This window comes from Armigeres subalbatus, chromosome 1, assembly GCF_024139115.2.
Source record: "Armigeres subalbatus isolate Guangzhou_Male chromosome 1, GZ_Asu_2, whole genome shotgun sequence".
NCBI classification, from domain to species: domain Eukaryota; kingdom Metazoa; phylum Arthropoda; class Insecta; order Diptera; family Culicidae; genus Armigeres; species Armigeres subalbatus.
In genome coordinates this window covers 29,790,763-29,803,914 of record NC_085139.1, presented here as the reverse complement: position 1 = coordinate 29,803,914, position 13,152 = coordinate 29,790,763, and the positions used below count along the sequence as shown (strand labels likewise).

The window sequence follows — 13,152 nt, the reverse complement described above, 5'->3', positions numbered from 1 at the left end:
GGGGTTTTCTGTAACTAATTAGGCTCAAATTTGGCCAAAACATTCTTTGCATATCAAGAAATATTGTGGCCAAATTTCATAAAATTTGGTCAACAAAAAATATTTGGGGTTGTATACAAGACACGACCGCTCGACGTAAACTACGTAAAACCAAACATATAGTACACTGAGTAGGGATCCCACTGTCTGGCAGCTGTGCCTCCCCATTCATACACCCCAGTTCAACAATTGATAATACCCTAAAAGTAGGCAATTACCAAGGATTGGAACGCGCTGCATAGGAGATGCATGATGCATGAAAGAACTAAAATTTTCAATAGTTCAGCGTTGAAATTTTAGATTAAATACTACTGGCAAATTGGTGGAAAGTTTGCGAATCGATTGATATATAAATCTTTAAAATCCATTGAAAGATATGAGAACTATTAATGTTACAAATCTTACATGATTTCGTGACGGTCTACAATTTGGAAATTTTCATTTGTCACCCTGTATTTGAGTCTTCCCCTTAGACGTAGTTTACGTCAAAACCCCCTGACAATAGAACCAAACCTGCCAAAACCGTCATTCCCCCTACTTCATACAAGAAAATTTAAACTGAGCACTGCTAATGTTAATGACGACGACCGCGCGACCCACACCATTGCCGGGAATAAAATTTCCGATAGGTGCTCCGCCGATGCCAAAGGTGGTACCACGGTCTGTTCTTCGCGACATCTCAAACGAAATGGCTCGCGCGCGCGAAAGAGCTGCTTTTTTGTAATCAATAAAGTTGAACCTGTAGCCACGCCCCTTTGGTGAGTGTGTGACGGTTACACAATATTTGCATTCATATCGGACAACAAAGAGGCGGGACTAATGAGCCATCTTTATTGATTATAAGAAAACTGCTATCCCGCGCGCGCGAGGCATTTCATTTGAAATGTCGTGGAGAGCGGTACCATCATCGGCAGAGTTGCCGAGCGAATTCCAGCTCGTGTCGTGGATCATGTGGTCGTCGTCGACATATTTGGAATTAATCGGTTCTTCTCAGGGCCACCATTCTACACAAAGGAAGATTGAGGCGAGGCGAATTTTATTCAAAGTGAAAATTAACCGCTTGGCGACGCCATAAAGTTGCCTGTCGTCCTCCACGAGCGCGCATAGGAAGGAGATGGCTTCAGTGGCAGTGAAATTCTTATTCGGTTTTGTTATTCCAGCAGTACAATTACGGGCGCGCATCGTAGGTGCTGCAAATATATATTCGTATGGATGGCATCAGTTGTTGCCAAGTGAAATTTTCTCTCAAGAGTATGATTTTTCAGAATCACCATTTTACACAAAATAATTAATTTGCCGTCATTTTGATGTAAACTACGTCTAAGGGGAAGCCTCGGATACAGGGTGCCAAATGAATATTTCCAAATTGGGGACCGTCACGAAATCATGTAAGATTTCAAAAGTTAATAGCGACTATATCTTTCGACAAATTTTCGAGATTTTATTATCAATAGTTTCAGAAACTTTCCACCAATTCGTTAATTGTTTTAAAACTATTGATTATCAACGTAAAACTATCGAAAATTTTAGTTCTTTCACGTCTGGTAAAAGATTCAGAACTAACCAACTCCGTTCATGCAACCCCAACACGGACATCAGATTGCTGTAACGCACGCACCTTTTGGCCCACCGCTTCATTTTTACTGTGCAGAGTCGTGTCTTGTCTACTCGTCGACGGGTAGTTGTTGCAGAAAATTATTCCCAAAGATGACGTATGTAGCAAATAAGCGGAAAATCATTAAGTGGCTATCATCGGTGACAGCAGAATTGTGTAAATGCAATTTTCTCCTCATTTTAACTCGCTGTCGACAAACCTGTTCTACTAAAAAATTTAAACAAATTCTATTGAACGCTGCCGATGCTGATGACAACCGCACGATGATTTCAAGCAAAACCGCAAACGCGCGCGTGGAAGCAGCTTTTTGAATTGACTTTAGACGATGGCTGCGCCGGTAGCAGTCCTACTAACATCTGTATGGTCGTCGGTGGTGATTAAGAAAAATGTTTGTTCTGAAAACAGTTTAAAATAATTTTTGGTTGAAATTCGCTATTGTGTCATGTATTCAACCTAATGTTCATATGATATTACGATTCTCATTGCACTAAGAGGTTTTACGTAGTTTACGTCGAGCGGTCGTGTCTTGTACACAACCCTTCTGATTTTTTAGTCTATTGTTTGGTTTAACGTACTTCAAACGTGTTCCATAAAATATACCAACAAACAAAATGTTCGAACGTTCAAACGACAGTATTTCTGTTCTGTAAAACACAAATCCCCGTGTCGAAACGTAGGGTGAATAACATACTCGTTTTACTGAATCAAAAATAAAATGGCCGTTTATTACTAAAATATTAAATGCAGATTCTGGAATTTCATTTCGCTTTATTTTCGTGCTTCAGGAAAAAGCTGTCAGTTTTTTCTTTATTTAGGTGTTTTTTTTTTTAATTTTAAAAATTAAGTTCAACACCAAAAGCTACCAGTGAAATTATCTACCTTTGAACTTGTACACTTCTCATCAAAGCATAATTTGTCCTTTCAATAGATAATAATTCAAGCAAACGTATAGCAGTCATACACTTCGACGTGAATGTGCTAAAAGATTAAGTTTGTTTCTTCGGGGACTTTGTTCGATAGAGGTCCCACCTACAAACATTCACCGTTAAGCTCAAATTCCCATTTCCTTCGCCGGTCGTTTCGGAAACGAGCATCCATTTGGCTGCAAAACCTGCCGTGCTCACTCTTCGTAGTTGATGTCGAGAGCTGACTAATAGTAATATTTATCATTTTATTGGAAAACATACATTAGTTCCGCTCCGGCTGTCGATGTGCCGTACACATATTTCTCTAAATTAATGTACCTTGTTGGAGCTTTCGCACGATGAAAAGTGTGGTGCTGCATGTTGCCGCCTCCAATTTCGACTGCTAGGACGGCTATCCGTATAAATAATTGCAGTGTGGACCGATTCAGCACAGACAACACTGTTACTATTTATATCTGAATCGAAACCGAATCATTTGCAGCCCTGTGGAATCAACATCAAACCATGGCCATCCCCTGCTTCTGTGGTAATAGTAGAAGCACGATTTGGAAGGACCGAATGCAGATTGAATGTGGAAACTATTTATTACCAAATATCCATTAGTGGGGTCCATCTCAGCCCCCTCCGGACCAATAATTTTGGCGTACATATCTGCCCAGCTTTTCGCCGTTCAGATCATCGAATATTGATTGGTTGGTTGTTGGATCCAGTCCGATTTGCTGATGTTGGGTGGGCATTGCTCTTTCCGTGAGCCTGGAGCCTGCCTACCAGCGCAGAGTGGAATGGCATGGAATTATCGCGTCAGTGTTTGGAATCAATCGAGTTTGCGATTCTATCATTGGTCTGCTTTTGCGTGTTCCAATAGCATTGACGTAAGTTTTTCTAGCTGGATAGGTATATGCTGACGAATATGCAAATACGCACCGCAATAATTACGTGGGATCATTCAAGTAACCGATTGGACCCACTCATCAGGATTTTGTTTGATTCATTCGATTCCTTGAGATGAAGTATGTCATTATGAATTAAGTGATACGAGAGACTTATCACCGAACAAGTGTTGATTCGTTCGAATTTTTAATGGAAATTCGTTGACATTTCCACTGGAAATTTGATGGTATTTCCTGATGGAAATTCGCTTCTATAAGTCCTGATAGTCCATTTAGTTCTATTGGAATGTACATCAAAAGATATGTAAAAGGTCGAAATTTATTTAAAACATAAAGTCATCGTTCTTGACTTTGACAAGCTTTCAAAGATTCTTCCAAATGTAGCTGACTGGATGCTGCGCCACTTCGTCTACCAGAACATCTCGCAAACGTACGCCTCCTACTTCCAAAACGGAAATCAAATTTTAAAACTACTTCAACCCTTATTCTGCGTTCTCTGTGCTGTTTTACCCTCCAGCAGAAAAAAAATCCCATTCCTCGCAAGCATCTAACCATCGAACACATCGACTACGCCAATCAAAGGGAACTTCCATGAAACAGCACTTACCTTGCCTTGGAGAACGACGATGAAGACGTCGTCGTGATGCGTTCACCGGCCAAGGATTGGCTCGTCGACGCCGGTGCTGTTGATAATAACGATGATTCATTGCCACTTTCGGTCCCGATTCGCCTCGCTCTATCACTCCTGTTGCTACCCTCACTACTGCCACAGCCGTAGTTACTGCTGCTGCCGCTGCTGCTGCTACTACTCCTACTGCTGCTACTGGAACTGGTGGTGCCGGTACCGGAGCTGTTGCTGGCGTCAGCTAAAATTGGAAGTGAAAACGGAAGGGGGTATTACGTTATTGAATCAAATTTAGTGTACGAGCGTGAAAGATAAGCGGAGTTCGTGAGCTGTGGGGTCTGGCAGCTAAAGTCGTGTCGTTAGCACCGAAAGGCCAGTCAATGTTGGTCCAAAAACTTTTGAACTGATTCACTTATCAGTGAATTATGTGGAATAGCGACTCCAAGCGGGGGAGTGTAAGCAATACAGAAGGAACTTTGTTGCCTACACATATAGCTGATTTAATGATTCTGTAGCATATTCTCATCGCTTGTTCAACAGAGTTTACTTGCTTTGTAATAATCACACCTTTCACAAATAACATAAAGATCAAACCTACGGAAATTAAAAGCTATGGCTGAAGTTACCATACAGTGGTTATGGTATTCGATCTAAATTTTGTCACATAAGCCATTCAACAGATTAGAATGCGATAAGTTCTGGAGCTGCCAGCTGACGGATAATTAGGATATATATAAGAATTTCGAATTATTAATCAAAAAACTTAAATACTAAATTTTCAACAGTTCTACAAATAATAGAGCAAACATTTTTGCTAAATTTGGAATTATAGTAACAGTAGAGGATTAAATAAAATAATAAAATCGTGGATAGGCATACGACGAATTGGGGCCCAACCCTGTTTACAACCGATTTGAACCAAAAGAGCGCACGTTCCTTCGGTCTGGTGCTGCTTGAAAACGAACCGGTGTCGGCGGTGTCACCCAGGGGCACGAATATTTTGCAATATAATTTGATGTTCGTTCGTTCGTTCGGTAGGCGGAGAACAGACATTTAAAAGTGGCTGACTTGTGAGCTCTGACTGCTTTCCTTTCGGTGTTTGAAGGTTCGCGGGTCTGGAAAAGGTGAGTCACGTGAGAATGCCGCTCGCTGATTGTATGAGCGCGTTGGAGTTGAACAAATCGAAACGATTTATGTAAACCGTATTTCATCGATAAACTTGATTGATCAGCTTATTAGTTAGCTGCTGGTAATCAAAGTGCTGAGTACTGTGACATACGATCAGTTTTACCATTGCATAAATAAAAAACTAAAGAAAATGTTTCCATAATCAAAAATATCGCCAGCGCTTGGCATGAATGAGTTCTAAAATAAAACGCTGATCTAGCTAAACGGTTCAACGTTGACAAACAAACTGATTAATATTCGAGGGTGAATCTTCCCCGTGACCACCGAGTTTGTAATTCGATCGTGTATTGCGCCTGGCTTTGATTGGGAACCGTATGGTTGCCTATCATGTGGGTCAATTAACTATGAGGATAGTGAATTCAAATGCGCTTCAAGTGAGTTGATTATTATTATTATTATTTATTCAGACTAAGGCCGAAGTGGCCTGTGCGGCATATAAGAGTCTTCTCCATTCGGCTCGGTCCTTGGCTACACGTCGCCAACCACGCAGTCTACGGAGGGTCCGCAAGTCATCTTCCACCTGATCGATCTACCTTGCCCTCAGCGCACCTCGCCTTCTTGTGCCCGACGGATCGTTGTCGAGAACCATTTTCACCGGGTTACTGTCCGACATTCTGGCTACGTGCCCGGCCCACCGCAGTCGTCCGATTTTTGCAGTGTGAACGATGGATGGTTCTCCCAACAGCTCATGCAACTCGTGGTTCATTCGCCTCCTCCACGTACCGTCCGCCATCTGCACCCCACCATAGATTATACGCAGCACTTTCCTTTCGAAAACACCAAGTGCGTGTTGGTTCTCCACGAGGTCCAGGTCTCGTGTCCGTAGAGGACTACCGTTCATTGCGCTTCTTTATTTGACTGAACTGATTGTTGACACGTTTTATTCAAAATATTGTAGAGAACACATTGATATTGAAGGATCTTATTTCATAAAAACCAGTATCACTAAGACCACTACATGAAAGTATAGGTTTCCCCTTTCGCGTCCATTTACCTATACCTATGATGGTTGTACACTCCGTGTTATCCGGAGCAAAACGGAAAGCAATGTCTTGTTCCAGATCTTTCGTTCTTGGGCGCCTGTCGTCAGTCTCCCTGCACGCCGTCCGCACGCGCATCTTCCTCGATTTCACACAGCCAGCGAATTCGGGTTCTGTGCTAAGCATGAATTTTGCAGGTCTCTCCTCCGGCATACGCACTACAAGTCTAGCCCACTGTAATCTGCCGTATTTTATAAGCCTGCCGATGTCTGGTACAACTCGTGATTCATGCGTCTGCACATTTTTTTTCTATGAAAACTTTTATTTAGTACAACTTATTCTAGTGGCAGTTACAACATAAAACAAATTCAAGTACTTCTATTGTAAAACAACAATTGACATCTAATATAAAGTTTACATAAACCATAAACATTTTTAGAGCCTTGTTTCTCGAATTTTCCTGAATGCTTTTCAATTCTGGGGTGGCGAACATTTTATAATTTATTCTTCTGTTCAATATTGTTTCCAATTTTGGACGAAGATGATGCCATAGATGATTCACTCGTACGCAGGCTGTTAATATATGCTCAAGATCCTCCTCTGCATTTGGACACAAACTGCACATTGGATTATTCACACTATTTTGTCTATGGTAAAGCGCAGTGTGTGGAATTTTTCCATTGACAAGAAGATAGTAGGTGGATTTCTCTGCTGTAGTTAGAAGTTTATTTCAGAAATTACGCCATACTCTACACCACAGCACATTCGGATTTTGTTCTACTACTTTAGGTACCTTAACAGTGCTTCGGAAAACAGATAATATTGCTGGTGCTGATGCAGTCCTGATTATGGCTTCAGACAGATAGGGCAGCTCTTTAGCTATCCGGTTTAGACAAGGGTACAGTGTTGGGATTCCATTGATGTTTGGAGGATTCTGCATTTGTTCCAGAAACGATACTGCGAAGGGGGTATATTCCTGGCACTTCAGAAAACGATTAAGCAGTAGAGCTTTACATTTCTGCATTGGAAGGTGGAGATTTTGTCCACCTTTGTCCACTGGTAGAGATAGTTGTTCCATAGCTATCCGACATGGATAACGAGACCAAATAAAGCTTCCGATGCGAGATGTTATTTTGGCTGCTGCGTAGTTAGAGATGCTGATTACTGATGCCATGGACCATAGTCGCGAAGTCACATAAGTGTTGACAAGTGCAACTTTTTGATGCAAGATTAGAACTCGTTGCTTGATAAGCCACATTAGTTGAGAAGTTTTTCTTATAACATCCGCCCAGTTGAAATCAATGATGCGCTTTTGTGAGTTGAAGTAGACGATTCCCAAGATTTTGATCGACTCCGTAGTGTTAAGCCATTCCACGTACTGCATTCTCTCCCTTTGAGGTCCTATGTTTATAGATGTCGTCTTGGTTAGATTAAGCTTCGCACCCGAGTATAATCCAAAGTCCAGAAAAGTTTTCTTGATCAATGCCAATTTAGCTTCATCAACGACGATTATGGATATGTCGTCAGCATAGGCCACGACGAGTTCTAAAGGATTGTTGCATATGGATGTGAGCTTCTGGAGGAGGGGATGGAGGTATAGGACAAAGAGATGCATACTCAAAGGATCTCCTTGGCGTATAGATCTTTGGATTTGGATCTCAGGGCCGAGATTTCCGTTGACAAGTACACGTGAATTGGACATTGACATAATTTTCTCAACAATAGACACAAAATTCGGACGAAAATGCATACTACGCATCACATGGAACAGAAAATTTAAGTTTACTCGGTCAAAGGCATGATCGAGGTCAAAAGAAATTAGTCTTCCAGATTTTTGCTTGCAATTTATTTCAGCGATTCGGTCTTTGATGGAACATACGGCTTCAAAAATATTTCGTTTCGAATTTGAACACTTTTGACTAGTGTTTAGTATGTCGTTGGCTGTCATAATTTTCTCCATTCTCTGTTTAAGAATACGTGCAAGAATTTTATAATCAAAATTCAACAAAGAGATTGGACTGAAGCCTTTGATGGTTTCATTTTCACCTTTTTTCTTGCTGAGCACAATGATGTCATCAACGAACTTTTTGTGAATATTTCCACAAAGGGCCTTATTTATAATTAGGTTGAGTTGTCGGTGAATAATGTGGAAAGCTCTCAGATAAAATTCTTTTGATAAACCATCACTGCCAAAGGATTTACGAGAAGCACTTGATTTAATAGCAAAGAAAATTTCTTCAGTGGTTATGTCATCCATTGAATCTTGATTGAAAGTGGAGCTAGTAAGGTAATTGAACCGTTTGTTTGAGAAACTGCATATGTAACATTTTTGGCCAAAATGAGATTTTTATATATTCTGAATCCTCGTCCAAAAATACATATTCTGGCAAAAAATACGAAAAAAAAAATTTTTGTTCAGTAATGTATGAAAAAAATTTCGTTTGTTTGAGAAACTACATATGTCCACGTACTTTGAAGAGCAATTGTGGAGTACTGCTTACATTTTTTGCACTGAAAGTGCCCGAAGTAGCTGAGTTTTGCCAAAAACTATTGATCTGTATCGAAGAAATCGAAAGATTCGGTGCAAATTTGTTAAAAAACAGTTTTTTGATGTTTTCTCGAAATAGTGTAAAATGGACTTATGCAGTTTCTCAAACAAATGATTCAATTGTTCCCTAGCTTGAGCGATTTTATAGTGCTATTGTTTTTCTTACGCAACCGTTCACCATGTTGGAATGAAGAGATCTTTTCTCCAGCTATGATTACATCATTATTTCTCACAAAAGCTTCTGAGAACTTACTTTGCAGTTGGAGCATCTTGCCTTTGATTTTATTTACCTCCACGATTCCTTGTGGATTATTATAAAGGATATCGTATGCTTCGCGCAGCTTTCGATACCACATTTCATTAGTCACATGAAAAGCTCGAAATGCCATGTTCGTTTTCCACTTGAAAAAGCTCACAATTTTAGGTTTCGCGAAGTTTAACCACCAAGTCATCCAGCTATCATAGTTCCGTCTCTCTCTCAACCATCGATTCCATTTTTTGTTCAAATTCTTCTAGGTTCTCGTTATTAAGTACCGTCAACTGGGGGAAGATGATCATTGAGGTGAAGATGATCATTTGATGTGTCAGTCAAAAGTGCCAAATTTTTTTATGAAACGGTAGTCAACAATATTCTCCGTTCAAGTAATGTAAAACCGCTAGGTAGAAATCCGAGTTTTTCGATTATAATCATGAAAATGTATTTTGTGGAAGAAAGAGAGGGATAGTCATAAATGACGCTATTTTCGTTTCAAATATTGACTTCGTAGACTTCTTTACGTAGTAAATTCAACATTCATACAAATAACCTAGTGTATTTTGACTACTAGGTCATAATTATTTAAGTAGAGCTGTCTTGATCAACTTCACCCCAAACTAGATTACTCAAAAAATGTGTGATAATTTAATTTATTTTAATAAATGCGAATGCATTTCAGAAAACTAAAGTTGTTGATTATTGCAACGTATAGCAGTACAGGTTTTGAAAATATTTGTTTCCATTTAAAGTGTAAACACACATTTTTATTGCATGTTTTGTCTTAAAAATGATCATCTTCCCCCCCAGTTGACGGTATGTATGTATGGAAGACTACATCTTATTTTTTAAGCTTTATGGTCAGAGAAAGGCGCTACAAAATACTCAGACGTATGCACGCAGAGAGGAAACAAGAGACGTTGAAACATATATTCTATCGATACGAGAAGCATAACTAGGACGTACGAAACTGAATTCAGTTTGATTTCTATGAAGAAAATCCCACGTATCACATAGTTGGAGCGAATCGACAAGTGATTTAAGTGATCGACTATTATTGCTCGATCCAGTTGAGTCTTTGGAAGACACAACGCAGTTAAAATCTCCCTCTAAAATAAGATGAGGAGTAGAGTGCTGAAGATAAAATGGGAGAATCTGCGTAATGAAATTTTCTCTTGCGATTGCATTCAGTGTGCCTGAAGGAGGGTAGACATTACAAATAGTTACACAATCACCGACATTTATACATAGAATTCGACTATCAAGACTACGTTGAACATTACGAAAAGGTATATGTGCTTTCAAAGCTATAGCTGTTCCTCTTTTCGTCTCATCTACGTTTGTAATGACAGTAAAGCCTGGAATGGATAGACGAGCGTTTTCTACTTCTTGCAACAGCACGATATCATAGTCCATCAAACGAAAAAACGAACACATAGATTGGATTTTATTGAAATCGCACAAACATTGACACTGCCGATATTGTAGCTTATTGTTCTATTGCTCATCTTCTTTCATCAGGCTGAAATGGTTAGCTTGGGGGACCGACCATTCACCATTTTCCACCACGCCCCCAAGTATTGAGCGCAGTATTTTCCGCTCAAACATTCCGAGAAGAGGACAAGACAGTCCCTCAGGAATAACTCTGCAAAGGTTCGGACCGTACTTTCACCTACCTGTAGGATGCAGGATGGCAAACTGGCAGCATAACAAACTCGAATCCTACGTATTCGCAAGTTGTCCAGGAAAACCCTCACTCTGCATCATCAAACTTGTTTACCGTTGAGAAGTTCATGTGCCTTGCTAATGAGCTCTTCGCCAGACTTTCAGATTGCCAATCGAAGGCAATGCAATTCCTTACCCTTAGCAAGCTTATCATAAAATACGTTTATAATGGCCAATCTTAGTTCATTCAATGTGGTCAATTGGAACTGCCGTTCCATCCGGAATAGGGCTGAGAAATTTTTCCACTTCCTCGAAACCCACAAAATCGACATCGCTGTAGTTATTGAAACCTGGCTACAGCTCAACAATTCAGTGTACCACAAAAACTACACCATTGTGAGAGCAGATTAAAACTCGCCGAACGCCACCCGTGGGGGAGGAGTGGCGATTCTGGTGAGGAACGGAATTCCTCACTCTAAACTGGAAACTTCTACGCGAGCAATTTAAACCATCGGGATCACGGTCACGGCAGGTTTAGTCATCAACGTCAACAAAACCAAATCGTTGGATGTAAACACGGTGACTCCTTCCAGTTTCACAGTAGCCGGGCAACCAGTGGAGAATGTTGAAAGCTTCCAATATCTTGGTAGCCAAATGGCGTCAGACGGCGGTATCAAGATCGACATAGGCGCACGGATCAAGAAAGCAAGAACTGCCTTTGCGAGTTTAAGAAAACAGGCAGATAAGTGAACGCACCAAAATCCGAATTTTCAACTCTAACGTGAAATCTGTGCTGTTATACGCTAGCGAAACATGGTGTGTATCAGTGGAGAACACTCAACGGCTGTTCATTAACAGATGCCTGCGATATATAATTCGGGTCTGGTGGCCTTACAACTGGATCTCGAACAACGAGCTCCATCGTCGTTGTCACCAGAGGCCGATAGCAACAGAAATTCGGGAGCGGAAGTGGGGCTGGGTCGGCCACACTCTACGTAGGGGCGGAAACGAAATCTGTAAACAAGCATTAGACTGGAACCCAGCGGGACAACGCAGCAGAGGCAGACCCAGAGGTTCTTGGCGGCGAAGCCTCAATAAAGAAATAAAAGAAGTCGACCGAACTCTAACCTGGCAACAGGTTAAAGCGATAGCCGGGCAACGCTCAGGATGGAGATCTTTCAAGTCGGCCCTTTGCACCACCGGAGGTGTACAGGATCCATAAGTCGCTGTGTACTACCCCGGCTCAAATAACATAGGGCAACACACTGCCAGTTTAGATTAGATATACGCCAGCTTAGCAACATAGATGGACCGTAATTTCCGGTAGGAGATATGAACGCGCGACACTGGATGTGGAACTGCACCAGATCTAACATAGCAGGAGGAATTTTGCAGCAAGAGTACGAGTCCACGGACTTCAACATTCACGCTGCTGATACTCCCATCCGCTACCCTTCTGGGCGAGGGAGGCCTTCAACCAGATCTCGTAGTGAGCCCATCACAGAAATTAAAACAATGAAGAGTTGGGCGATCCTGGAACTTCGGCCGCGGAAAATGCAGCTGATCAAGTTCGTAAGACAAGCCCTCTCGTTCCTAATGCTGCTCTGGTAAAACCGAAAGAGGTGAAGTCGATCATCCGCACGTTGAAAAATAGAAAATCTCCCAGGCGTACGACTCCGTATGGCAGGACGCCATGGTATAAAAGCACTTCTGATCTGATCTGCAGCTTTACCTGGTTAAGATTGTCCAATCATTCCTGTCAAACCGGACCTTCACGGTGGCAGTAAATGGGGAAAAGTCCAATGAGCACAACATTTCCTTTGGAGTACCCCAAGGATCAGTGTTGAGTGCAATTCTCTACAACGTTCTAACTTCTAATATAATTATGATTGACGGTGTGTCTTATGCATTATTTGTGGATGAGACTGCGTTCCTGGCGTCGGATGAAGATCCACAAATCGTTTTACCCACTTTCAAGCGGCAATGAGCCAGCTCGAAAAATTCCAACGGAAGTGGTAGGAAAACCCAGTTCATATTTTTCACCAAGAGGCTCGTCGCTCGATACTTTCCCGCAGATCGATCACAATCAATGGCCAACCAACTTTGTGGTACGACGAAGTCAAGTATCTGGGAGTGGTGTTTGACAAGTTTGTCAAACATATTAACTATATCGCTGAAAAGATGGATCGCTGTTTAAAAGCGCTGTACCCTCTGTTGAATCGCTGGTCAAAGCTACACCACAAAAATAAGTTATTATTTTCCCTAAAACACTAATTGTAGCTAGTAAAATTCTGTTGTATTCTACTAATGGCGCTTGTTAAAAAATTGAACTACTTGCACACCAGAATTGCGAATGGAACCTTCCACAGCTATGTTGAAAAACAGATTAGAGAGCGCATCGCCTTGCTTTAATCCATCTAACG

General features: G+C 41.1%; 1 protein-coding gene across 1 annotated transcript in view; it reads right to left on the bottom strand.

The window, feature by feature from the left end:
- Positions 1-13,152, bottom strand: part of LOC134223410 (serine-rich adhesin for platelets) — a 111,986-nt gene that overhangs the window by 22,122 nt on the left and 76,712 nt on the right. The window contains exon 4 of the mRNA XM_062702547.1: positions 4,078-4,336. Coding sequence (XP_062558531.1) covers positions 4,078-4,336 — 259 coding nt within the window. The remainder of the gene's footprint in view (positions 1-4,077; positions 4,337-13,152) is intronic.